The sequence below is a fragment of the Geotrypetes seraphini genome, chromosome 2 (genome assembly GCF_902459505.1).
Source record: "Geotrypetes seraphini chromosome 2, aGeoSer1.1, whole genome shotgun sequence".
Taxonomy (NCBI): Eukaryota; Metazoa; Chordata; class Amphibia; order Gymnophiona; family Dermophiidae; genus Geotrypetes; species Geotrypetes seraphini.
In genome coordinates, this window is record NC_047085.1 from 306,527,312 (window position 1) to 306,554,106 (window position 26,795).

Genomic DNA, 26,795 nt, shown 5'->3' on the forward strand with positions numbered 1-26,795 from the left:
GTGTTCTAACTGATGCCCTTATTTTGGTTAGGATGTTACTATCTAGGTAGGTGGCCAAAGATGGCAGATGGCAGTAACTGCCTTAAAAGACATAGTACTACGTTTATGATTATTTTGGATGCTATTGGATTAATAAAACCGTGGCTCTGTATTTTGAGTGTTTTTTTAATTGAAGAAACAAAAAGTAACTGTGAATGCCCACGTTAATTGTAAACAATTTTTCCGGATGTGTAACTCTATGCTGGCAGTAGTGAAATCTGCTAAGGGTAAATCAAATAAGGGGGTTGTTGAGAAAAGTATAAGGGGATGTCACAATATAACATTTTAAGAATTGGGATTTGGACAGTCTTGATAAGATAGATACAGTAGATCCCCCTGTTAGAGGAGCTGTTCCTTTACCTCTGAAGCGCAGTCCTGGGTTTGGAGCCAGGAAATTCCATGTTCAGCTCTTGAAGTCCACAGCTGGAAAAGATACCAGGACAGAAATACTGTGGAGCTTTCACATTTACAGTTCAAACAAATTAACTTCTTTTTTTTTTATCTCTTCCAGTCATCGCATTTAGTTGAGGCCAACATACAGAGCTCTGATTCATCTGGCACTTTCCGCTGTACCAAGAATAACATCCAAGTCACACATAAGCTACCAATGGTATGCAGTTATCCCTCAATTTCCAACATTTGAGTTGAACAACAAATGCTATTTTTGTCATTCTTTCTATTTCTTGTTTTCCCAGAGCTCAGAGGAAGGTGTAAGTCTCCGAAAGGCCTTAGAGCATGTGGACAGCATATGTCCCACCTTGTGTCTGTTTCTTTTTTTAAAAGCTGTGTCTGTTAGAAACAGTAATGTGATGACATGAGAAAGCAAAATGGCATTTGAGATCTGCTGTTATTCATATAACTTTGGGTTTATCTTTGGCCTCACAGAAACTTATGTCGCTGAGTAAAGAATGGATTGTTTTTTGTTTATTTTTTATAGTAGTTTATAAATAAACCATTGGCAAAGTAAAATGTTATTTTATGTGTTCAAATTATGTGCTAAATGTCAAAAGAACATTGGCTGAGAGTCTTTAGAAATAAACTTTAGAATTTGCTAAGTTTTTCAGTAATACTTTACTGAGATTTACAACTACAATAAAGTATTACTGAAAAACTTAGCAAATAACAACCTAACTGCCCTGTCAATATTACAACTGTAGTCATGTTCATATCACACAATAATTCCACCCCCCCATCCCATAAGACCTGCGGTTTCACCCAGCCTCACATCTACTTGCAGCGGTTTTACATACAGGTATTCCCCACCCCATAATTCATTTAAACACGTTCATCCAAACTGAAAGGCCACCTGGTAGAACCCCACACTCCACAGCTGTGACCCCCCTCCACCAACCATTCCCACCTCCTTAACCCATTCCACAAACCCCAACAAATGCTCATCATATAACACACCAACATCCCTCCCCCCCTTTGAGCCCAGAAGAAAGGACGGTCAGGGTGGACAAGTCATCCTAAATCTCAGCTCTTTCCTTCCAGCACCAAACTTCCCAAGCCTACCACAAAGGCTCCACATCCTTCCACCACCCAACCAACCCAAAACAAACTGACTTTCTTCATGCCTCATCTTCCCTCCTAACATCTCAACCAATAAAATCCCCCCATACATCCCCCAAACCCAACCTTCCTTTCCTCATCAACAACCACCTAATCCACCAATCCCAGTGCAGCATAGTACAGCTTTTCAGACCCCATTTCATTTACAATCACCTAATTGAAAACTTCCAAATCCAGCTTCCCTTCCTCAAATCTTACCCCCTACCCATAAAGTTATATTTATATATCGCTCATCAGCTCAATCATAGTTATGAGCCTTCTACTTAGGTTAGTGGGCTTCTGTATAGCTGCACTAATTGAATAGCACACAACATATCTACTCACTTTCCTTGACCTGCCTCTAACGTGTGTCGCAACCTAAGGGCTCCTGATCACCGCAGCGACCTGGGTTCACCGTGACCGTAACTGCTCCCAGCGCATTCCCTTCAATCAGGGAATCCTTCAGGCTATTTAGGCAACCGCCTAGGGTGAAAACAATAGGTCCAATGTATACAGTGAAGACAGGCAAGGCAAAACACACACACCCAGGAATGTCCAAAACTAAAGGTGTACTTTTATTTTTGACCTCTGGTTAAACTGCCCTGGTATTATTAGCAGATTGCAGTACTTTTCAATACATTTTGTATAAGAACCAAAATATAGAGCACTGGGCCAACCTGGCCACACTAGCTTCACAAACAACAGCCTGGCTTCAATTCAAAACACAAAATTATACAAGACTTTGGCTGGACTTTAGTATTCTACCTCAGTCCTCTTCACCAGCCCTCTGAGATTAGGATAGTCCCAGCAACATTCCCTCACCAGGAGAGAGGAGCAAACAAAAACTCTTGCAGTATGAAAAATAAAGTTTTACAAAACCAAAAAGGAAAACTGCTAACCTTGAAGCTCTCCCACAGAATACCTGCAGATAGGGAACTCATTCACATGGAGCTCCTCTGTGTCTTACATTCCTTCAGTATCTTATCTCCAACTAATTAGCCTCCAGCTGAGCTGAGAGGGAAAAACACAAACTGGTAGTTTGGAATGTTACACAGTCCAAGGCAACAGTTCAGGTTCTTGAGTGCTTCAGAGGCTAGCTCTGGGAAGCTCAAACAATTCAGCATACAAACAAACTTAGTCCCAAAACTTTCAGGCAAAAAGATAAGAAACAAAAATAGCAAAAACACTTCCAACCTTGCTCAGCCTGTGTCCATTGCATCCAGTCTCCATCCAGGAATAACCGGCACACTAATGTCCATGGGTTCCCAGCCTTCTAGCTGCCTCTTAGCTGTAGTCTCAGGCTCATCTGAAATGTCCATGTCCCTATCCTTGCCCAGCTCATCAGAATTCAGCTGGGGAGGCAAGCCTTGCTGTCTCTGAGGATCTCCTTGCAGCCCCCTTTGCTCCTCCCCCTCTCTGGGTCTCAGCTCCCCTGTTTTAACAGGCTCCAATTTGCCCCTCCCTGCTCTGAAGAGGGGGAAGAGAGAAAGCTCTCTCTGCAACTGTGTCTGCCTCTGTGACAACTTCCTGCTATGACTCTGGCCTTCTGGGAGCTGTAGTTTCCTAGCTCCTGAGTTTCTTTGAGCTCTAATAACAGGCTTGTGAGAGTAACCTTCAACTGGACTGAACTATCCCTGGCAGTCACTGTCTGGCTCATCAAAGTTAGTACAAGGGAAGTCAGCGCTTTCATAATCGGCAAGGTCAACCTGGTCAGCTCTCCTGCATAGGGTCTTACTGTTCTTCCTGGCTAACCCTGTGCCAAAGCTAGACAGAGAGCTAGATTTGTCACACGTGACACATGCAAAAATTACCACAGGATGTCTGAGTGCACCCCACATTAAGCTCTTTTTTGTTATGTAAAGCATACTTTGATTTTACTGCAGCTTAGTATAAGGATGCATTTTTTTTTTCCTTTTATCGATCGATCTTCATTTTTATCTATTTGGTTTTCATTTTCATGTCTGAAAGTTGTTTCTAGAAGCTTGCTTTCTGCAGTAGAATTTGCAAAGCTAATCAGCATACCTAAACTGAAATATGAAGTGTTTTCCGGTTTTGCTATTCTATAGATTCTATAGAGGTACAGAGGTCTATGAGGAAGAAAAGGTTATACCTTTTCCAAAACAATTCAAGGAACTCTAGAATGAATATGGGGAAATGTAGCAGAAATGACATTTGTTTCACACAGAGAGCAGAGATTATCGCAGAACAGTTGACTGCTATTTTGATAAATATGCTCTGTCATGAGTTTTTGCCTCTATAGCAAGCTTATTTCTAAATGCATTTTTGCCTTTCTTGCTAGTGCTTTGCTTCTAATTTGCTAGTGGTTATACTGTTTCTTGTGTTCATTCTGTTCCATTTAATTTTTTTGAAAAATATTTTGCCTTTACCATCTTCTTTCACCCAACCTTTTAGCCATTCTGACTGCTATTTGACCTTTTACATGTTCTAACATTTGGAATACATCTGCTCTGGGCTTCCTAGATGGTATTATTTTGAACAATGTGCACAACTGATGTAAATTCATAATTTCCACAGCTGCTCCTTTTCTTTTTTTGTAACCATTTTCCTCATTTTGTTTTAATACCACTTTTGGATAGTTAAACATAACACATCTCTTTTAAAATTACTCTAGGGGTTATCCCACATATTCTATAGATGGTGCCCAAATATCCAGATCCAAATTTGGTTGTGATCCAGAGAAGCATGACATACTACTTTGTGTGTGTGTGTGTGTGTGTGTAGTTATGCAATCAAAGCAGTTTACATATTTTAGACAGATGCTTAATTTGTACCTGGGGCAATGAAATGTTAAGCGAGTGCCCAGAGTCACAAGGAGCTGCCATGGGAATTGAACTCACAACCTCAGGGAGCTGAGGCAGCTGCTCTAACCACTAGGCCACCCCTCCACTCCTGCATGCTAATGAGCTAATTAACATCAATTAGATGCTAATAATCACGAACATAAGAGAGACAAGGATGGGCCAGTGACATTCTCAAAAGATGCACAAAGTGTTATATAATTCTAGAGATCTGTACCCAATTTGCAAGCCAGGATTTATACCAGGTCCTCATGAGCCAAGTGTGATCATGCTATATATAGGGATCACACTTGGCTCACTTGTTTTATCTTGCAGTCGAGTATAGACACTAATATGCATGCTCCAGATTGGCATCACAGTCATTTCTTATCGTCTTATCTTTTTCTTTATCATTATTCATCATTACCTCTTCCTTTTAGGACCCCTGAGGAAGGCGTGTTCACCGAAATACGGACCATGTAGGGTCCGGTTGGATTTTTATCACTGTATTTTTTTATCATTGTACTTTTTTAATTGAATTTTCATGGTTTTATATGTCAGTGTTTAATAAATTATCTCCAGAACATCTGTATCCACAGTTTTCACTGTGGGTCATTGGGTCTCCCCATTTTCTTTGTTGTGCTGCACTTCTACAGTACGATCATGTTGGAGTGAATGTGTATTTGACAGCAGGCATGGCAGTAGCAGCCATTTTACATATATGTGTAGAAAAAAAAATAAGACGTACTAACATAGGAACTCAAAACAATAAATCGAGGAAGTGTCAGCCTTCTAAGCGGTAGTAGAGATTACACAAATTCCATAAATAAGTGGCTTCACTTCCTCATGCAGCCATCCAGTTTCACAGCCAAATAAGTAGTAATAGCAGAGATTTGGAGGCAGAAAGAAACAATGAGGATCAAGGAGAATTAGAAACATGATGGCAGATAAAGTCCAAATGGCCCTCCAGTCTGCCCATCTACAACATCCACTATCTCCTCCTCTCCCTAAGAGATCCCACATGCCTATCCCATACCTTCTTGAATTCAAACACAGTCTTTGTCTCCACCACCTATACCAGGAGACTATTCCATGCATCTACTACCCTTTCTGTAAAAAAGTATTTCCTTAGATTACTCCTAAGCCTATCATCTCTTAATTTCATCCAATGCCCTCTCATTCCAGAGCTTCCTTTCCAATGAAAGAGACTTGACTCATGCACATTTATGCCACGTAAGTACTTAAATGTCTCAATCAAATCTCCCCTCTCCCGCCTTTTCTTCATAGTATACATATTGAAATCTTTGTCTGTCCCTATATGCCTTATGACGAAGACCACTAACCATTTTAATAGCTTTCCTCTGGACCGACTCCATCCTTTTTATATCTTTTTGAAGGTGTGGCTTCCAGAATTGTACACAATATTCTAAATGAGGTCTCACCAGAGTCTTATACAGGAGCATCAATACCTCCTTTTTCCTACTGGCCATACCTCTCCCTATGCAACCTAGCATCCTTCTAGCTATCACCGTTACCTTTTCAACCTGTTTGGCCACCTTAAGATCATCACATAGAATCACACCCAAGTCCCGCTCTTCTGTCATGCACAAAAGTTCTTCATCCCCTAAACTGTACCGTTCCCTTGGGTTTTTGCAGCCCAAATGCATGACCTTGCATTTTTTAGCATTAAATGTTAGCTGCCAAATCTCAGACCATTCCTCAAGTTTCACTAGGTCCTTTCTCATTTTATTCCCTTAATCTTTCATGTAGAGCCCTGGCTAAAGCAAACACTTTTTAACATTCTCTGTGTGACCTGAGCTTTTGAAAAACCTGATGGAAATTTTTTTCACTGTAAACATGTATATAATTTTGTCCCAGCCAAGGCATGTTGAAATTATGTCTTTATAATTCCCTTGAAATCTCTGTTAGGATTGGATTTTCCTGTGTAAATAGCTTTCAGAAATCAACATTTACATGTGTATATGCAATATACAGTACATGTGTAACTGCTGCTATTCAAATATAGAGATACTTCTAAATTAACCTTCATACACCAATGGTGGAGTCACAAGAGGAGGGGAGCCTGTGGGCCTGGGTTTCCTCAATTTGGGTTCTGCCACCATCCACCCCACCCCCAACTTTAGACACAGCTTGCTGTTTGGGCTGGCAGGGTCCCCAAGCCTTGCCAGCAGAAGCCCTCCTACTGTAAACCAAGGTAATTAACAGCACTTTTCTGGTTTGTCACTGCAGCACTGGCCAACCCCTGCTCCTCCCCTCCATACTTGGGCTCAAATCCCAAGCCTGAAGGCTATTGAACTGGTGCACATATTCAGGTACAGCAGGTATTTTTCAGTTCCTGAAAGGCTCACAATTTTTAAAAAATAACAAACAACTGAAGTGGGATTTGAACCTAGATCTCCTGATTATGAACCCACTAGGTCATGGGTAGGCAATTCCGGTCCTCGAGAGCCGGAGTGAGGTCAGGTTTTCAGGATATCCACAATAAATATGCATTAGATAGATTTGCATCTCAAGGAAGAAGTGCATGCAAATCCATCTCGTACATATTTATTCTGGATATCCTGAAAACCTGACCTGCCTCCGGCTCTCGAGGACCGGAATTGCCTACCCCTGTACTAGGCTATCCCTTTCTCTAAATTGATTTTTTTTTTTTTTTTTAATTCTTTATTCATTTTCAAATTTACAATAAATGTAACAATATATCCAAACAAATTAACAATAAATATAACACTTAATAATCATTTAAAGCTTTTTTATAATTTAAATATAAAAGAACAAAAATGGATATATTTGCTAAATACCTTGGTTCCAAATGGTCTAAATGAGAAAATAGACTGGATGTCAATAATATAGTATTCTGTATGGGATCCGGTTTGTACTAGCTATATAAACCGGATCTGACGTCAGACGCTGTTGAAAACCATGATACTCTATGGAGAGGAGCGGCTGCAAAACATACACGATAGTAAGGTTTTTCTTATAGAGTGTTTAATTCTATATTTGAAGGTTCTGGTTAGGCATATGTTTATGAAACTAATATATGTAATTATATATGCAGTCCTAGTTAGGTTTAGAGTGAATTAATATTTTGCTATTAATTTGTTTTTTGCTAGATTGATCACGGGAGCCTTAACCCTCATGAAAAGACCTTTTGAAACATGTACATGTCGGTAGAGGCACTCCCAGTTTGAGTGAAATAATTTTAAAAGCTAAGTAAAACCTTGATTGATGAATAAATTAAAATAAAAATATAAACATATATAATATAAATAATACATAAACTACTGATCCTATGACGATCAGGTTCAGTGATTATTCATCATTTGAACCAAAGGGATATTCTAAACCCTCTGAGGATCATTAAGAGTTTATGATTTATGTCATTATTGATGATGATTGTTTGACTGGTGTAGAATTTGAAATGAGTATGTTGGAGTCCAGTCTGGAATAGCCTATAATATAGATTTTGTCTTAAAATATCCAAACCTGTTAATTTTTTATAAAATTAATTTGTGTATAAATTTTATAAACATCTGAAAATCAGGAAAAATAACCAAATGAACTGAAAAGGTTTGCCCTGTGCACTCCCTAATGATAGAAAACTGATTCTTCTATATCTGCATAGAGCTGATAAGTTGTTAATATATGAATAATCCTTGAGCATGTGCAGTACAGGTCTAAAGAAATAATAATATCCTTTCCCATTAAGACTGGATTTGAAATAATAGATTGATGTATTTTAATGTCTAGTGTGTTTGTTCGATTACACTGAATAGTAACTCTTATAAATTTGTTATTTTTATTTATTTATTCTACTAACTTGGAGCATGATGATGTTACTGGCCAGACCTTACAGTAGATATCCTACAAACAACAGGATGGTTGGATAGGCCAGAGTGAGCTTAGATGGCAACTTCACCAGTTGGAACCTAGGACAATACCAGGTGGACTTTAGTCTATGGCCCAGAACTATCAAAGAAGACATGATAATTTAATAATGCATTTTTAATGAGAATAACTAATGGGCAGACTGGATGGACCTTTCAGGTCTTTATCTGCCTTTCGGTTGACCCAGGTGCCTAAGGACCCCCTCCTATGGGCCAATCAGGCCTTGGGTCCCTCCCCAGTACATCCCACAATACACCGGGGAGGGGCAGGCCCACTATTCTGAAGATGGCGGGCCTACTGGCCGGACATGTGACCCATCCGTCTGGCCAACTTTAAGGTTAGTTAAGGGGGGTCCGGGGTAGGGGGACATTCGGAGTAGTGTGAGGCATTCGGGGTTCAGGGGCATAATATGTATGGGGTTCAAGGAGGTTCGCAGAGAGGTGGGGGTGTGCCTTCGGCATGAGGGCCTGGCCTCACTCCTGCCGGTATTCAGGTTTGTCGGGGGGTACGCTTTTGGCAGGAGGCCCTGGGCTTCGTCCTGCCGGTATTTGGATTTGTTGGGGGGGTGCCAGTAGGAGAGGTTTGCGGCAGTTTTTGGGGGGATCTTAATTGTGGCAGGAGAGATTAGGCATCTCTCCTTCCGCAATTGTTGCGGTGGGGGGGGGGGGTCCCCAGGATTCTGTAACCTGTGTTGTTTTTTACAAATGTCGATTACAGAATCCTTCTTTTGGGTGAAGGACTGGCCCCTCCTTCGCCTAAAAGGTCTTGTTTTTGATGTTTGGGACTTGTGTCAAGATGATTAAACTGCTGAATGCTGAGGTAGGCAATTCTCAATAAAAACCTATATTTCCCTATTGCCTACTTTCAGTGTTTATGGACTTAGGCCAAAAGGGGACTTAGATTTTTTTTTTAAATATTATGCCCCTCCACATTACTATGTATGTTACTATTTATGAATGTGGATATTGTAACCCATCTAGTATATAAGCAGGATAGAAATTTTTTAAATAAATAAAAGAAGTGATAACAAGATAAACTGAGCTATGAAGATGGCTTTATTTATGTACACAAACTAATACTGAGAATTTTCTGCATGTTCATTTTCAGTGGTAAAATGCTTTTACTTCCCCCACCCCCACCCAATTTACTAAGCTGTGGTAGAGATTTTTTACCACAGCCCAGGGCGCTAAATGCTCTAATGCTCATAGGAATTCTATGAACGTTGGACCAGTGTCAGAGCATTTAGCACTCTGGGCTGCGGTAAAAAAATCACTACCGCAGCTTAGTATTTTTTTCTCACTAAATCTGCCCTAGAAGTAAAATAAATAAAATCTGAGCAAGGTTTTTTTTTTGTTGTTGTTGATGTTATTTTCCGTTTTGCGTTTACTTCAAGGTAACATCTCAGCAGGAGGCATTTAGGGCCAGATTCTATAAACAGCACCGAGCGGCCACCTACATTGTAGGCGCCACATGGCGTAATTGTGAATCAAAAAAGGCACCATTTATAGAATTGCTGCTAGTAGCGCCTAAGCGGACTTAGGCACTGTTAGATGTCCTAGATATAGGCACCGCTCCATTAGGCCAGCTTTTCACTTACCTAATTTGGCTACACCTATGGCGGATACCTAATGATGCCTGTCAAACATGCCTATTCTCTGTCCATACATAGTAACATAGTAGATGACAGCAGATAAAGAACCGAATGGCCATCCAGTCTGCCCAATCTGATTCAATTTAAATTTTTTTCTTCTTAGCTATTTCTGGGCAAGAATCCAAAGCTCTGCCCGGTACTGTTCTTAGGTTCCAACTGCTGAAATCTCCGTTAAATCCTACTCCACCCCCATCTACACCCTCCCAGCCATTGAAGCCCTCCCCAGCCCATCCTCAACCAAACGGCCATATACAGACACAGACCGTGAAAGTCTGCCCAGTACTGGCCTTAGTTCTTCAATATTTACTATTATTTTCTAATTCTAGATCCTCTGTGTCCATCCCACGCTTCTTTGAACTCCGTCACCGTTTCCCTCTCCACCACCTTTCTCAGGAGCACATTCCACATAGGCATTGTTAGGCGTCCTTAGGCATGAGAGGGAGGCTTCACTAGGCGTCCTAAGAGTTCAGTGTCAAACTCTTAAATTGATTAATGATTTTTTGGGATGGCTGAAAACTGGCGTGGTCAACTACCATGCTGATTAAGCCAATTAAAAAAATAAAAATCGGGCACAGATCCCAAACGTAGGTATCGTTAGGTGGGTGCGATTAGGGTACCTAGTGGAACCTAATGTAGGCACCATTTATAGAATTCCCTGGTTAGTTTCTTTCCTCTACCTATCTGCAGCCAATATTTTATACTAGACAACTAAATGAAAGAATACTAAATAAAATATTCAAATCAGTCATTTAGATGCAATGCTCCCTTTTGGGTGTCCCTGGGTCCAGAATCAACCTGGCTGGAGTCTCCTTGAAGCAGGCTCCATCAGGCCAGATAGAATATTATGGTTTTCAAAATCATTTTGACCAACAATTTCCTTTTCTTCTATTTCTGAAAACCCCCTTTCTTTAGAAATCTATTAAGCATGAGTAAAACATAGAAACAGACACAAATGAAGGCAAGTAAAACTGTATGGCTTATCGATGCCATCTTATCGCCCATAAAGATTCCATGTACTTGTTCCAAGCTTGCTTCAGTTCTGATACATTCTTCGTCTCCTTTACCTCCACTGAGAGGCCATTCCATGTTTTCAACACCCTTCCTATGAGAAGTATTTCCATAGGTTACTCCTGAGTCTGTCCCCCTTTACCTTCATCCCATGCCCTTTCATTCTGTAGCTTTCTTTTGATTGGAAGAGACTTGACTCTTGTGTATTTATGCCATGAAGGTATTTAGATATCACTATCATATCTTCCCTTTTTTGCCTCTCTACCAAAATATAGAGTTCCAGACAGTTCTTATATGCTTTACGTTGGAGACCACTGATCATTTTTTTAGCTTCCCTCTGGATTAACACCATCCTGTTTAGTCTAACTTAGGGGTAGCCAATTCCGGTCCTTGAGAGCCGGAGCCAGGTCAGGTTTTCAGGATATCCACAATAAATATGCATGAGATAGATTTGCATCTCAAGGAAGCAGTGCATGCAAATCCATCTCATACATATTCATTGTGGATATCCTGAAAACCTGACCTGGCTCCAGCTCTCGAGGACCGGAATTGCCTACCCCTGGCATAACTCTACTTTCTACCCTCCTGAAAACCTGACCTGGCTCCAGCTCTCGAGGACCGGAATTGCCTACCCCTGGCATAACTCTACTTTCTACCCTACCCTACTCTATCCTAAGTCAAGGCCACAAGGGTAAATTACATCAATCTAAAAACACAGGAATATCACTAAGCAAATAATTATAGAAGGGTCTGTGCCTACAGCAACACTGACTAAGTGTTCACTATTGTTTTCAACAACTGAATATTAAAAAAAATTCCTAACAAACAGGAACAGTTTGCACAGAAATCAGTCGAGTTCCTTTCAAAGCATCGAACTGCTGATCCTGAGTATCCCTTCCCACTCCCTGCTGTGCTGCAACCGTAGCTGTGCATGGAGGAACCTGAATTAGCATGAGTACAAGTCTTAACTGAGGCTGCAGCCAGAGAGCGGTGAGTTTAACACAACCACAGCGTTTGTCACTATTAATGGGGAAGGGGTAAAACACAGACCTCACGGACCTGACGAACCTCGCGGATTTAAACCCGCACGTCCTTAAAAATCTGAGGTCCGTGCCGCTTGTAGTTAGTTTCTGGCTCTGACAGACCTCGGTGACAATTTAGTGCTGATGGATCCGTCTCAGCATAGGGAGGGAAAAGTATTAGGATCCGTCAGCGCTAAATTGTCACCAAGGTCTGTCAGAGCCAGAAACTAACTACAAGCGGCACAGACCTCAGATTTTTAAGGACGTGTGGGTTTAGATCCGCGAGGTCCGTCAGGTCTGTGTTTTACCCCTTCCCCTATTAATGCTCTATAGAAACATAGAACATAGAACATGACGGCAGAAAAGGGCTACGGCTCATCTAGTCTGCCCACACTAATGGCCCACCCCCTAACTACCTCCATGAAGAGATCCCACATGCCAATCCCATCTTTTCTTAAAATCTGGCACATTGCTGGCCTCAATTACCTGTTGTGGAAGATTATTCCAGCGATCAACCACCCTTTCGGTGAAGAAATATTTTCTGGTGTCACCATGAAATCTCCCACCCCTGATTTTCAACAGATGCCCTCTTGTTGCCGTGGGTCCTTTAAGGAAAAAGAGATCCTCTTCCACCTCGATACGGCCTGTGACATATTTGAACGTCTCGATCATGTCTCCCCTCTCTCTGCGTTCCTCGAGTGAGTACAGCTGCAACTTACCCAGTCGTTCCTCATACGACCCCACACCTGGTCTGCAGTTGTGTTCCCAGCTATCAGACTGTGAACAGTTTTCAGGTTTCAGTAGCAACCAGATTACTTGGCAAGAAATGCAGTCTATGTATTTAGTACCTGCGAGTCCCAACCAGAAAAAGACCTGAGAGAATTTTCCAAAAAGGGACTCTATGCACTGTGTGCCAGTAAAAGACCAGGTTTGGGAACGTCTATGTTTGCATGTCTCACTTGCTATTGGAATGAATTGCATTTCACATAACCTTTAGTTCACATTTTTCCTACCCAGTGGTTTTTGTTGGGGTTTTTTTTTTTTCACTCACAGTGGTAATATTCCAAAGGAGCTTTGCATATAAACCTTGGTTTATAGTAAGCGCCTTGGTTTTTAATGAAACACTTACAGGGATAGCAGGAATAAAACAAAGCATCTAATTTCAACCTTTTGGTGGAATTCTTTATGTTTATGCTATAAATATGAAAAAACAAAGTCAGAAATTTTGTGTAATAATAGGATATTTAAATTAACGTGGGGTTCATTGACAAATTTTGTTAACACTGATTAGCTGGATTATCCCCTTTTTCTTATTTGATTTACACATCCAGGGAGGGGGGGTATTATATTTTCTTGTATTCACTGACCAAAGGAAAGTGCTGTTTATGATTTTAATTTAATTGGATGTATGTAGTAATGTATTTTGGGCTCCTTTTACGAAGGCGCATTAGGGCCTCAACGCGTGGAATAGTGCGCCCTAAATTGCCACGCGCACTAGCCGCTACCGCCTGCTTTTGAGCAGGCGGTAGATTTTCAGCTAGCGTGTGCACTAACGCACGCTAATCCGGTGTGCGCGCTAAAGCGCTTAGCGCACTTTCATAAAAGGAGCCCTTTGTCTTTGTTCTTAAATTAGGGTGGGGGGGGAAATGTTTTGTAGTACTTCTTTGATAATTGCACGTGCTGTCATGATGTCAATTCTATATATATATATATATTGTAATGCACTGTATTTGATTGGAACATTAATAAAGATTTTTTTTTTTTTAAAAACCACTGTGGGTTTTAACAGCAGAAACTGGTGTCTCCTTTTCTGCAAATCCTTAGACTCATCTGGAAAAAGTTGAACTTTGGAATTCAAAAAGGTGGAATCTTTGGCAGTATAGTATTTGACAGCTTTCCTGACCTATGTTCTCCAGTTTCAATTAGGATCTGTCCCTGTTGACATTTCTGCATTTAGTTCTTCTGTGGGATAGGAAGCTGGTAACTGGGACTTAGGCACTACCCTGACACTGATCTTGGGAATTAGTCTAATTTTTTACTTCTTTTTCTATTTCCTCTGTATTGTGAAATGAATACAGTGCTGTTTGCATCTGGTAGAGCAATACAAATGATAAGTAGTAGTGGACAAGTGTAACATTGGAATTTTTGTAAGTGAATATAATTCATGGTTCTATGATTACCAGATTGAAATTGGTGTATTCTAATCTCTTTTCTTTAGCAAATTTGTATAGAAACATAGAAATAGACGGCAGATAAGGGCCACGGCCCATCAAGTCTGCCCACTCCAATGACCCTCCCTATCTATCATTGCGGATAGATCCCACATGTCTGTCCCATCTGGCCTTAAAATCTGGCACGCTGCTGGCCTCAATAACCTGAAGTGGAAGACTATTCCAGCTATCAACCACCCTTTCGGTGAAGAAGAATTTTCTAGTGTCACCGTGCAGTTTCCCGCCCCTGATTTTCCACTGATGCCCCCTTGTTGCCGCGGGACCCTTGAAAAAGAAGATATCCTCTTCCACCTCGATGCGACCTGTGAGGTACTTGAATGTCTCGATCATATCTCCCCTCTCTCTACGTTCCTCGAGTGAGTAGAGCTGCAACTTCCCTAACCGCTCTTCGTATGGGAGCTCCTTGAGTCCTGAGACCATCCTGGTGGCCATTCTCTGGACCGATTCCAGTCTCAGCACATCCTTGCGGTAATGTGGCCTCCAAAATTGCACACAGTACTCCAGGTGCGGTCTCACCATGGATCTATACAGTGGCATAATGACTTCAGGTTTACGGCTGACGAAACTCCTGCGTATGCAACCTATGATTTGCCTTGCTTTGGATGAAGCTTGCTCTACTTGATTTGCAGACTTCATGTCTTCCCTGACAATCACCCCTAGGTCTCTTTCTGCTTCAGTTTTTGTCAAGATCTCGCCATTTAGGGTGTAAATCCTGCATGGATTTCGGCTTCCCAGGTGCATGACTTTGCATTTTTTGGCATTGAAACTGAGTTGCCAGGACCTAGACCAGCGTTCCAGTAGAAGTAGGTCGTGCATCATATCGTCTGCCATTGAATTTTTGTCTGTTGTGCTTTTGCTCACTACATTGCTTAGTTTGGCATCATCAGCGAATAATGTTATTCTACCTCGGAGCCCTTCTGTCAAGTCTCTTATGTAGATGTTGAACAAGATCGGGCCCAGGACGGAGCCCTGTGGCACTCCACTTATCACCTCTGACATTTCGGAGGGGGTGCTATTCACCACTACCCTCTGAAGCCTACCTCCAAGCCAGTTCCCAACCCAATTGGTCAATGTGTCACCCAAACCTAAAGAACTCATCTTGCTCAGCAACCTGCGGTGTGGTACGCTATCAAATGCTTTGCTGAAATCCAGGTAGACGATGTCCAGGGACTCACCAACATCCAGTTTCCTCGTCACCCAGTCAAAGAAGCTGATCAGGTTGGATTGGCAGGATCTCCCCTTAGTAAATCCATGTTGGCGGGGATCCCGTAGATTCTCTTCGTCCATGATCCTATCCAATTCGCGTTTGATTAGGGTTTCCATTAGTTTGCTCACTATTGATGTGAGACTCACTGGTCTGTAGTTTGCCATCTCCATCCTGGAGTCTTTCTTGTGGAGTGGAATACTTGTAACTGTTTATGAAAATTGTAATAAATAAATATGAGCTTGATTTACATACTTAAATGTCCATTTCTGCCGATTTCCCTCCCTTATCACTTATCCCTCTAAGCCAGTGGTCTCAAACTCGGGGCCCAGGGGCCACATGCGGCCCGCCAGGTACTATTTTGAGCCCCTCGGTATGTTTATCATAATCACAAAAGTAAAATAAAACAGTTTCTTGATCATATATCTTTTTAGCTATAAATTACAATATTTTTATTAAGACTTAGCCAAAAGGAAAGATTTATAAACTATAACGAGTTTTCCCTCATGCAATATTGTCATTTCTTTAATAAGACATTAACTATATTTTCTGAGGCCCTCCAAGTACCTACAAATCCAAAATGTGGCCCTGCAAAGGGTTTGAGTTTGAGACCACTGCTTTAAGGTGAGCAGGAGTCCTCCACCTATAGTCCTGCCAGTGGTGGGTGCTCTTTTACTGTAACAGTTTCAATTGGGTTATTCCGTGACAAGTGGTTCAGAACTCCCCACTTCATCATCTCAGAAATTGCTGAAATTTTTTCAGGGGATGCATTGGGACCTCTTATGAAGATATCCAAAATTATGGGGGCATGATCTCAACCAGGTCCAGAGTTAGGGGCCCCTTTATTTGGGTCACTTTTTTGTAGCTGTGAAAGATGTCAAGTGTGGATCTTCCTTGAAATTGGACCAGTTGACATGGAATTACCCAATTGTGAGGGAAAGGCAAGCTGTAGAGCAGACATGTCCAACTTCGAATAGGTCGTGATCTACTTTTTTCTGGCCAAAAGTGACGGTGATACCACAATGATAATTAAGTTTCAAATTAGTTTCAATCTAAATTTTAACCTAATAAAATTGGAGGATCCCCCCCCCCCATTTTTAATTAACCGTTTGTCATTTACTTGGATGTGATCAGCTGTTAAGCAAATTAAGCAAAAAAAACCAGAGAGACGAAGATCCAGTAAGAACTGCGAGGGGAAATGGAAAGTACATTTTTTCTTAAAGTTTTATTGAGTAATAACTTTTTATAACTGTCTTAATAACTTTCTTTAGCTTTTATTGAGTCATTTGTGTTAAATTTAGGTTGAATATTGATTCAAGCTGATCTTGCACAATCTTTATTATTTTGCTTTTGCTCATTAGTGAGACGTCTGAGCCTGCATATCATCCACCAGCGTTTTGAAGTTGGGTGAATATTGCGTGAGAGTCAGTCTCAGGGAATCCTGGAGATGTTCATCTGTCATGTTGGAATGTTGTGTATTCATTATCATTTTCAGATGGGAAAACGCAGATTCACAAAAATAAGTTCAACCGAAACAGGAGTGTACAGCTTCACTGCATCTTCTCAAGTTAGGGAATTTGTCTCTAGCAACTAGCTTCCAAAACAATTCTTGCTCAGCACGTGTCTTGAGAAAAATGTCATTTTTAAGGGTTAATATTTCGTTATCAAGAGATGGCTTGTTCAATGAGTAATTTATACTGATAGCAGCTGCAGTTTCTTTATTATCCACATCTACTTTGAATGGGTTTGACAAGTACTCCACAACTGTTCCAATTTTTGGCCAGTCACAGAATCTATTTTTAAATTTCTGTTAAACAAAAGATTTCTATCACATACTTCTCATTCTGAAAAACAAAATTTGGATATTGTCCCAGATGGTCCTGCGTATTAGGAAAATGATCAAAAGTGTTTGCAAGGTCAGTCATCATTAGCTCAAATTTGCTCCTGTAGGATGAAACTGTACTCATCATCTCGCCAATGCATTTGTTTTTACCTTGTAGTTCATATCACTGTTCTATCAAACAGCGATAGCAGTTTTTAGCAGGGGGAGTCGCGCTGAATGGCCCATGCTGCTCCCGCCACTCATAGGAACTCAATGAGTGTTGGAAGCAACGTGGGCCATTCAGCAAGGCTATCACAGTTTGATAGAAGAGGGCCTTAGTCAGCGAGAAATGCCAGATCACATAACCTCATCTTCTAACTCTGCTTGGTCATCTCTCCTCTCCTTCAAAAAAATTCATATTTCATTCAGCAAATCACAAAATCTTTGCAGAAATTTGTGCCTACTTAACCACCTTACATCTTTGTGCAAAATGATTTCTGCTGCCCCTTCATCAAGAGTAAGATTGAAAAGCCATCTTTGAAATGATCTTCCATGAACTGAATTTACAATTTTGAAAGTGATGTCCATGACAGTCTTTGTATTGAGTCTTTTGCTTGCCAAAATTTGCTGGTGAATGATGCAGTGGTAAGAAAGGAAATTTGGAAAGTCGTCATGCTGTCTATTGTGGCACTGCCGGTGCCGGCTTGAATGATGGCCCCGGTCGGCGCCCAGAATAGCCTGCGCTGAATGTGCTTCTAGGATATGCTGGAAGTCCTGCTGGTTTCTTAGTCAGTGAGGAAGCACAAAAAGTCAGGAACAATAAAGTTCCAATATACTGAGTCTCAATTTATTGAGTGCATTGCCCCTTAGTCAGGGGTTAGTTCATTTGTTTCATGAATAATAAAAAAACAAAACCTGAAAAGAATATCCGGGCTGTAACACAAAAAGCCCACACCTTCCTTGCAGGTATCAAAAAGAAATCATTCCAAGTAGTTCTTCTTTAACACTGAAGTCTTCAAAAACCATCCAAATAAAGACTAATAAATGGGCTATGTCTCTTATGTCTGTAGATTCATCCAGTTGGAGTGAGAAAGCATCACAATTTGAAACATCCTCCAACAATTGTTCAGTGGTGTCTCCACACATCTTTTCTATTTGCCGCATGACAATTGTACATTTTGAATAGCAGCTATGATCTCTTTCTTATATTTAAATCCTTAAAAAAGATTGTCAGCTGCTTCAAGAAAACAATGTTTTACAAATTCCCCTTCAATGAAAGGTTTGCATTTCTTTGCGATCAGGTTGCTGACCTTGAAGGATGCTATGGTTGAAGTGACCTTGGCTTTGGCATCAACTATTCCGCGGCGGTGGTGGCATGGGGGAGGCAGGAAGGAAGAAAGAAAGAAGGTGTGTGTGTGTGTGTGTATGGGGGGGACAGGGAGCCAGAAAAAAAAGCAAAAAATGGGGCCCGGAAGAAGGAAGGAAGAAAGAAAGAAGGGGGGGGGGGACAGGGAACCAGAAACAAAGCAAAAAAATGGGGCACAGAATCAGAGAAAGACAGACATAGAAAAAGAAAGAAAAAGTTGGGGGAGGGAATGAGGTCTGGAGGAGAGGAAGCATACAGGAGGCTGAAAGAAGGGAAGAAATATTGGATGCACAGTCAGAAGAATAAAGTGCAACCAGATGAAATTACCAAACAAAGGTAGGAAAATGATTTTATTTTCAATTTAGTGATCAAAATGTGTCTGAATTTATATATGCTGTCTATATTTTGCACTATGGCCCCCTTTTACTAAATCGCAATAGTGTTTTTTAGTGCAGGGAGCCTATGAGCGTCGAGAGCAGCGCTGAGCATTTAGCGCAGTTCCCTGCGCTAAAAACTGCTATTGTGGTTTAATAAAAAGGATGGGGGGTATATTTGTCTATTTTTGTATGGTTGTTACTGAGGTGACAATGCATAGAGTCATCTGCCTTGACCTCTTTGAAAAAAACCCAGAATAGGAATGATAATTAACATTTTCTCAGCGTATAGTGTGCTTTGTGTTTTTTAATTTTATTTTTGGTAGACCATTTTGACTTGGTCATTTTAAAGTACGGTAGCTCGCAAGCCCAAAAAGTTTGGGCATCTCTGAGCTAGAGCTTTGAAACTGTGTATTTCTATTTTATCCCCCCTTTTACAAAACTGTGGAGCGTTTTTTAGTGCCAGGCGTGGTGGTAGCAGCTCTGATGCTCAGAATTCTATGAGCATCAGGGCTGTTACCACCGTGACTAAAATCCACACTACAGTTTTGTAAAAGGGGGAGGGGTTCGTTTGTGATGACATATTCCATACTAGGCAAAGGTGTTTTCTGTGTTCTTTGTGTTTGAAAGACATGGTTTTCTGTTAGGATTGATGATGTAGGATTGATCTGTGCTGGTCTGGCTTGTTTAGTTTTACAATGGGTGTATTGATGTACTGCTCACTGCAATATGTAAGATGCTGCCTTTTCCTAGGTACTCATGTGTGACGTGTGGTTTGTTACTAAAAATCATGTTTTTCTTACAGATGGGGGGGGGGTGCCAAAAAATGATGGGCCCCGGGTGTTACATATGCTAGGTACGTCACTGTATGTAAAGATACCAGAAAGCTGGCGTAGCAAAAACTTTAAGTAAATTGTTATTCTTCTAAGTTTTGAGTATTTAACCCTCCCACAATCTCACGGGCACTCGTTTCAAGTTTCAAGTTTATTGAGATTTTGATTTAAACGCAATATCAAATATTTTCAATGTGTATAACAAAAATAAATTTGGGGAAATAAATAAAACCATTTGAACAATAAACATACAAACATATCCATAGATGATTAAAAATACTTAAGGAGTACAAGGATAAACTACATTTGTTTAAAAATGCGTCCTCTGTGCCTGCTCATAAATTTGTGGAGTAAGTAACTTGTCGCTCATGCATATTTTTTTTTGCACACACCTCATCAATCCTTAGAGGAAACATTGGTCCTAGGCCACCATAGCACAAATTCCTGTATTATGCTTCTGCTGTGCACAACAATAAACACTGCTGTCATACTTTTTTTTGTCCCCTGCTGATTTCCTGATAGCACCCCCCCTGGACAAAAGGGGGGAAGGGGTGCGTGGGGGGGGGGGCAATAGGATTGCTCAGTAAGGGGCCCAGAAATTTCTGATGGTGGCCCTGTAATAGCCTATGGACTTCTCCTTTAGGAAATTATTCAAACCTTTATAAAACCCTGTTAAGCTAACTGATTTCACCACATTCTCCGGCAATGAATTCCAGAGTTTAATTATTGGTTGTATAAAGAAATATTTTCTCCGGTGTGTTTTAAATTTACTAATTAGTAGTTTCATTGCATGCCCCCTAGTCCTAGTATTTTTGGAAAAGGTAAACAAGCAATTCATATCTACCTTTTCCACTCTACTCAGTATTTTATAGAACTCTATTATATCACCTCTGAGCCATCTCTTCTCTAAGATAAAGAGCCCTAGCCACTCTTGCCTTTCCTTATCCCATCCCTTTTATCATTTTTGTCACCTTTCTCTGTACCTTTTCTAATTCCACTATATATATTTTTTGATATTGCGACCAGAACTGTATACAGTATTCAAGTTGTAGCCATACCATAAAGCAATACAAGAGCATTATAACATTTTCATCTTTGTTTTCCATTCCTTTCCTGATATTTTGTAACATTCTATTTGCTTTCTTAGCCACCATCGCACATTGAGCTGAGGGTTTCAACGTATCTTCAACGATGACACCTAGATCCTTTTCCTGGGCAGTAACTCCTAATGTGTAATTTTGCATCATGTAGCTAAAGTTTGGGTTCCTCTTTTCCACATGCATCACTTTGCACTTGCTCACATTAATCATCATCTGCCATTTTGATGCCCTGTCTCCCAGTCTCACAAGGTCCTCTTGCAATTTTTCACAATCCTTTTTCAATTTAACAACTTTGAACAACAGATTTAATCATCAGCAGATTTAATCATTTCACTAGTTATTCCCATCTCTAGATCACTGCTACCCTATTTCCCCGAAAATAGGCCCTAGCATGATTTTTAAAGATTATCTTAATATAAGCCCTACCCCAAAAATAAGCCCTAGTTAAGAATGACCCCCAAAGCACCCCCACCCCTGAATGTCCCCGACACTCCCTGACTCCATCCTTGACACTAGTGCTGCCTGATTTGCTGAAAATCGGACTCATCGATTCAGCAACCCCATCCCTGCTGCTTTAGGAGGCCTTGGAGCAGAGGTATGTCAATCTCATGGTGAGAGGAACGGTGGGGTTCTGCTACACAGAGGGATGGGAGGGAGGGAGGGATAAAAAGATACTGCACAAGGGGATGGGTGAGAAAGGAGGAAAGACATTGTACATGGGGGGGGGGGGAGAAAGGAAAGAGGAAGAATTGAGGGTGGAGGAGAGGAACAGAGAGATGATTGTCGTACATGGAAAAAATATGACATCCCTGAAAATAAGCCCTAGTGCGTTTTTTGGACCCAAAATTAATATGACACTCTCTTATTTTCAGGGAAACATGGTAAATATGTTAAAAAGCAGCAGTCCCAGCACCGACCCCTGGGGAACTCCACTATTTATACACATAGCTGGTTTGTTGTTTTTTGAGCATCAATTATTCTAGCTATGGGTGAGTGTGGTTGTTTTAACTTGAATCCCTTCTCCATTGAGAAAATTGAACATTTTAAACCTACTCTTTGTTTTCTGTCTTTTAACCAGTTCTTTTTATTATTATTATTTTTTTAATTGAGGAATCAGGGAACAGGCAATAAGAAACAAGGCATAACAACTTACAACCAATGAAATAGAATACAGATTAGAACAGCAGTCCATGTCAGAGGACATGTCCTCGCATGCATGGGAGATGAGGAACAATACAGAGTGGTAAGTATCACAATCACCCAACAAACAGGTAAGAAAAGCTGCAAAAGCAGCACACAATATTCAACCCGATCCCTTCAATTTCTTATTTTTCTTCATATTATATCCCCAATCCTCGCTGGCCTGTATGCCCAGCCAGGAGGGCACCAACATTACAGGACATTTTGAGCTCTCAGATTTCCTCAGAAGTCTTTCATGAAGTACTATCAAATGTGTTTTGAAAATACAAAAACAATATCAACTGGATCACCTTTATCCACAAATGGGATCGGCACATGGGATCTATTCACAAGGCAAAGGTAGGGGAGGGTCATTAGGGTGGGCAGACTAGATGGGCCGTGGCCCTTATCTGCCGTCTGTTTCTATGTTCATTCATCCCTTCAAAGAAATGCAGTAGATTGATGAGGCAAGATTTCCCTTGACTAAATCCATGTTGGCTTTCTCTCATTTATCCTGCTCAGCTTAAAGCAGGGGTGTCAAACTCAATCACATCAGGGGCCGAAATCTAAAACATAGGCTAAGTCGTGGGCCAAATTTTTAATTAAGATATTTTGGGGTCCTTTTATTAAGGTACGCTAACCGATTTAGCACGCCCTAAATGCGCACCCTAATAAAAGCATCCCTTAGTCATAGTAGAAGTATAGGGTTACAACCTCTCCAACCCCACACCAGCTCTGTGATGGGCCAAAATTAAAAACTTGGACGAGGAAAGCAACTCTGGTCTTCAAATGCTGCAAACCATTGGGGTATTAGGAGGGAGTTAAAAAAACATTTTTATTTAGAAAATTTTACAATAAGTGTAAGATTTTCAACAACTTAGCAGACATGCTGTTTCTTGATACAATTTATCAGAAAAACAGCAATAACATATTATGCGTTGATGGAAGCAAGTTTCACTATTATTTCTGACCCAGCCAACCTTTGAACGGGAGGGGGGAGGGAAGGGAAAAGAGGACATGAATGGGTGTCAGGCAGAGTCCTTTATCTGTAGCGAAAGCAAAGGTGGGCAAGCTGTGGAAGCGGGCCCTACCGGTCCAGTCCTCTACGTACTCAACAAAGGCGGTAACCAGCCCGCATGGGCAATGCACGTTGAGGCAAGTCTCTGGGGACTGCAGCTCCCGCACCAGTCCATAGTCCACAACGAAGAGGGCGAGCACCGCATGACCACACATGGTGCTGTAGCCCTCATTGTGCAGGCGACTACGAGTGTCGATGGGGGAAAGCAGAGGAAGGAGCGGCGGGAGCAGAGCATCGCACAGTGTGGAGTCACGCCTCAAGTCTCGTGGCCGCCACACTTTGTGACTCCACGTTGTGCTCCTGCCATGCCTTCCTCTGCTTTCCCCCATCAGCGAGCCAGCTTAATTGCAAATTTTCAATTGTCTCGCGAGCCAAATATGATTACACAGAGTTTGACACATCTGGCTTAGAGGGAACAGTGCCCCCACCCCAGGTTATACATGCAAAAGTATACACTTACTTTTAATACAACAAGATACTTATTTTTACATGACCCACATTTAGGCATGTTTAGGACAGAGTTTGGCAACAGCATAGGCTGAGTCATGAAGTATGCACATAATTAATAAAATATGCAGCTATGGGCACATTTCATCTGTACCCAGTTTTACTAAGAATAGGCAGCCAGAACATTTTCATTTTGTATCATTGCTCATCATGTTCCTGGGAATGTTTGCTTTACTTGTTTTTGTTGGGCCATTTTTTCATCGCAGGAGCAAAGTCATTGTATGCACGCTCTTTGGAAAGGTGTACTATTTCTGAAGGAGTACGCACTGTGCATGTGCACCATAGTTTAGGCATGTGCAATGGAAGGCCTCTTTGTAAATACTGCACACTCTCTTGAACAAGTGTACACTATTATTAGCAAATGAGAATGAGTCAAATAAGGTGTCTCTCAGCAATGGCTCTTTTTAAATATTTTTAACTATCTTAAATATTTTCAAATTATATATAAATGATTTTCCATAAATAAAAATTATTCTTTAGTATGCATAAAGTTTTTTTTTTAATATATATACAGTGAAATGTATGCATAATATCACTGTTTTATTTTTGCTATCCTGCCAATCTGTACATTAATTGATTCCTAAATATTTAGGGCTTGATTCTTTATAGGAAGGCCGGTCTCAGCAGCTGCCTATGTGGCTTTTGAGAATCACATATGGGCATCCTAAATGAAATTGCATCTGTTCGTTATACAATTGCATCTGTCCTAATAGACTGACGCCTAACCTCGTCTAATCCCGCATAACCACCCTGATTCTCTAACCGGCGTCTTATGTTACAGGCGCCAGTTAGAGAATTGTGTTGCCACTGAGCTGATCACAGCAAGGGAATCTCCCTGCCATTATCAGCTTAGTGGGAACCGCAGTGGCAGGGAACACCTGACCTCCCCCCCCCCCGAAGTCAGGTGGCAGGAGGGATGCCCACTCTCTCCTGCCACCTCCATCCCACCCCCCAAAACATCTGTCAGCAGATGGAGTACCCAATTCCTCCTGCCGGAACCCCCCCAAGCAACCCCCAGCAGGAGGTGTGCCAAATTCCTCCTACCGAACCTCCCCCCCCGAAACACTCCCTCCCAACTGCGATAGGCAGGAAGGATGCCCACTTCCTCCTGCCAGAACAACCACCCTAACCACCCCCTTCTCCTTCCTGCTACATTCTGGGATGCACCGGGAAGGAGGCCTAAGACTCTGGTTGTCCCAGGTACCTAAGGCCTCCTATGGGAGGGGCCTTAGACATCTGAGCCAATCAGAGCCTTAGGTTCCTCCCTGGTCCATCCCAGAATGCACCAGTATGGAGAAGGCCTGCCATTGCCAGTGGCCGGCCTGCTTGCCAGAGGGTGTATACCTCCCTCCAACCGAACCTTCAGTTTACAGGATATGGAGAGAGTTGGGGGGGGATCTCCCCTTTAGGGGGATCGCCAGGTAAGTGGGGGTTCAGCAGATGGAGGAGTGGTCACTGGATGGGTGGGGGGGGGTCGGTCAGTCAATGGGGAGGTTTGGAGGGGATTTTCTGGTAGGAGGGAATGGGCATCTCACCTGCCTATCACGGTTGGTGCGGGGTTCCAGCAGAAGGAATTGGGCACTCCTCCTGCTGGGGGATGCTTCAGAGTGGATGCTATGGGGGGCAGGAGGGGGTGAGCATCCCTCCTGTCACCAAACTTTGAACTTGGTGGAGGGGTGAGTTCCCTGGCGCAGCCGCTCAGCTGACTGTGACAGTGAGATTTTTTTGCCACGATCAGCATAGCAGCCGTAACTATTTGAAATGTAGACCAGCTTTTTTGTTGGCCTACATTTCAGGCACCTATTGCGGCCCTAGGGAGATGCATAGGGCCGTCTAAGCTCACCCAAGGTCATTTCTGGGTGAAACCATGCTCAAGCCTAGTCTTGGGCGAGCTTAAGTGCCACTACGCACCTCCCTGAACTGCGACAGATACCTACGGTGCCTGCTTTGGGGTGTTTGATTATTTTTAAACATGTGTCACAATTGGCTGGCTATACAGCAGTAGGAAACCTACCGCCGCCTACAGTCTGGTTTCCATTTATAGAATATGCCCCATAATGTTTATCATTATAGAAGTTTTTCAATTTTTTGCATTTCATTCATGTTGAGACCCCCTTTTTTTTAAGATTCTCATTTTTGAAAAGCTATGAAATAGTGCTATAGCACACTTTTTAATATTTCATTCTGATCAAACCTTTTTTCCGATCACTCTTACTTTTCATCCACCTTTTGGCTCCTTTTCATGGTATTTTAACTAATACATTATTTTGATTCTAATCTTTGGATAATGTTTCTTGTAAGTGAATACAAAAAATGTTGTTAGTACATTAGCTGTTAATCAATTTGGGGGGATTATAAAAAATTTTGGGGGGTTATAAACAAAAATTTTGAATTGTTCATTTTATATATCTTCTGATTGTTAATTCATAGTTTCAATGTTATTATTATGTTATTTCATTATACGGTGTTTATTTACATACCCCCCTCCTTTACATAGCCGCACTAGTGTTTTTAGCGCTGGTCACCATGTTAACAGCTCCAACGCTCATAGGAATTCTATGAGCATCCGAGCTGTTACCGTGGTGGTCGGCACTAAAAGCACTAGTGTGGGTTTGTAAAGGAGAGGGTTAGCTATTAAATACTTGTTGAAACAGGATGGTTTTAAAGATTTTTTTTTTTAAGTGGGAAGGTTCAGCCTTTAATTTCAGGGGTATTGTGTACTCAAAATTTGATGCTGTATTTGAACAAGATGTCTTATAAGTAACAACCAAGCATATTACTTGTACAGTGGAGAAGTTTGTACAGAACATGCACACAAGGGCGATTTGAAAAGTTTGATAAAAAAGCAAGTTAAACAATGTAGCCTCCATTGAGGGCTATACATGTAGTCCAGCGAGTTTCTATTTTTTTTGTAAGCTATTTTTCCTATGACATCAAAAAACTGGAACCTCGCTGGACTAAGTGTATAGCCCTCGAAGGAGGCTAAGTTGCTTAAGTTACTTTTTTACCAAACTTTTCAAACCACCCCCGTACTTTACAGAATAAATGAAAAGTCCTTATTTGCCATTTTGACTGCTAAAGAAAGTACCATAAAACTACCACTGGAGGCTACCAGACATCTTT

The 26,795-nt window shown here is 41.4% G+C and overlaps 1 protein-coding gene across 9 annotated transcripts in view; it reads right to left on the bottom strand.

Moving 5' to 3' along the window:
- ZNF385D (zinc finger protein 385D) overlaps positions 1–26,795 on the bottom strand; it is a 684,415-nt gene that overhangs the window by 494,560 nt on the left and 163,060 nt on the right. For 4 of the 9 annotated variants that reach the window (XM_033929937.1, XM_033929944.1, XM_033929934.1 and 1 more), the window contains exon 3: positions 400–462. The exons of the other annotated variants lie outside the window; for them this stretch is intronic. In XM_033929937.1, coding sequence (XP_033785828.1) covers positions 400–462 — 63 coding nt within the window. The remainder of the gene's footprint in view (positions 1–399; positions 463–26,795) is intronic. 9 annotated transcript variants of the gene reach the window in all.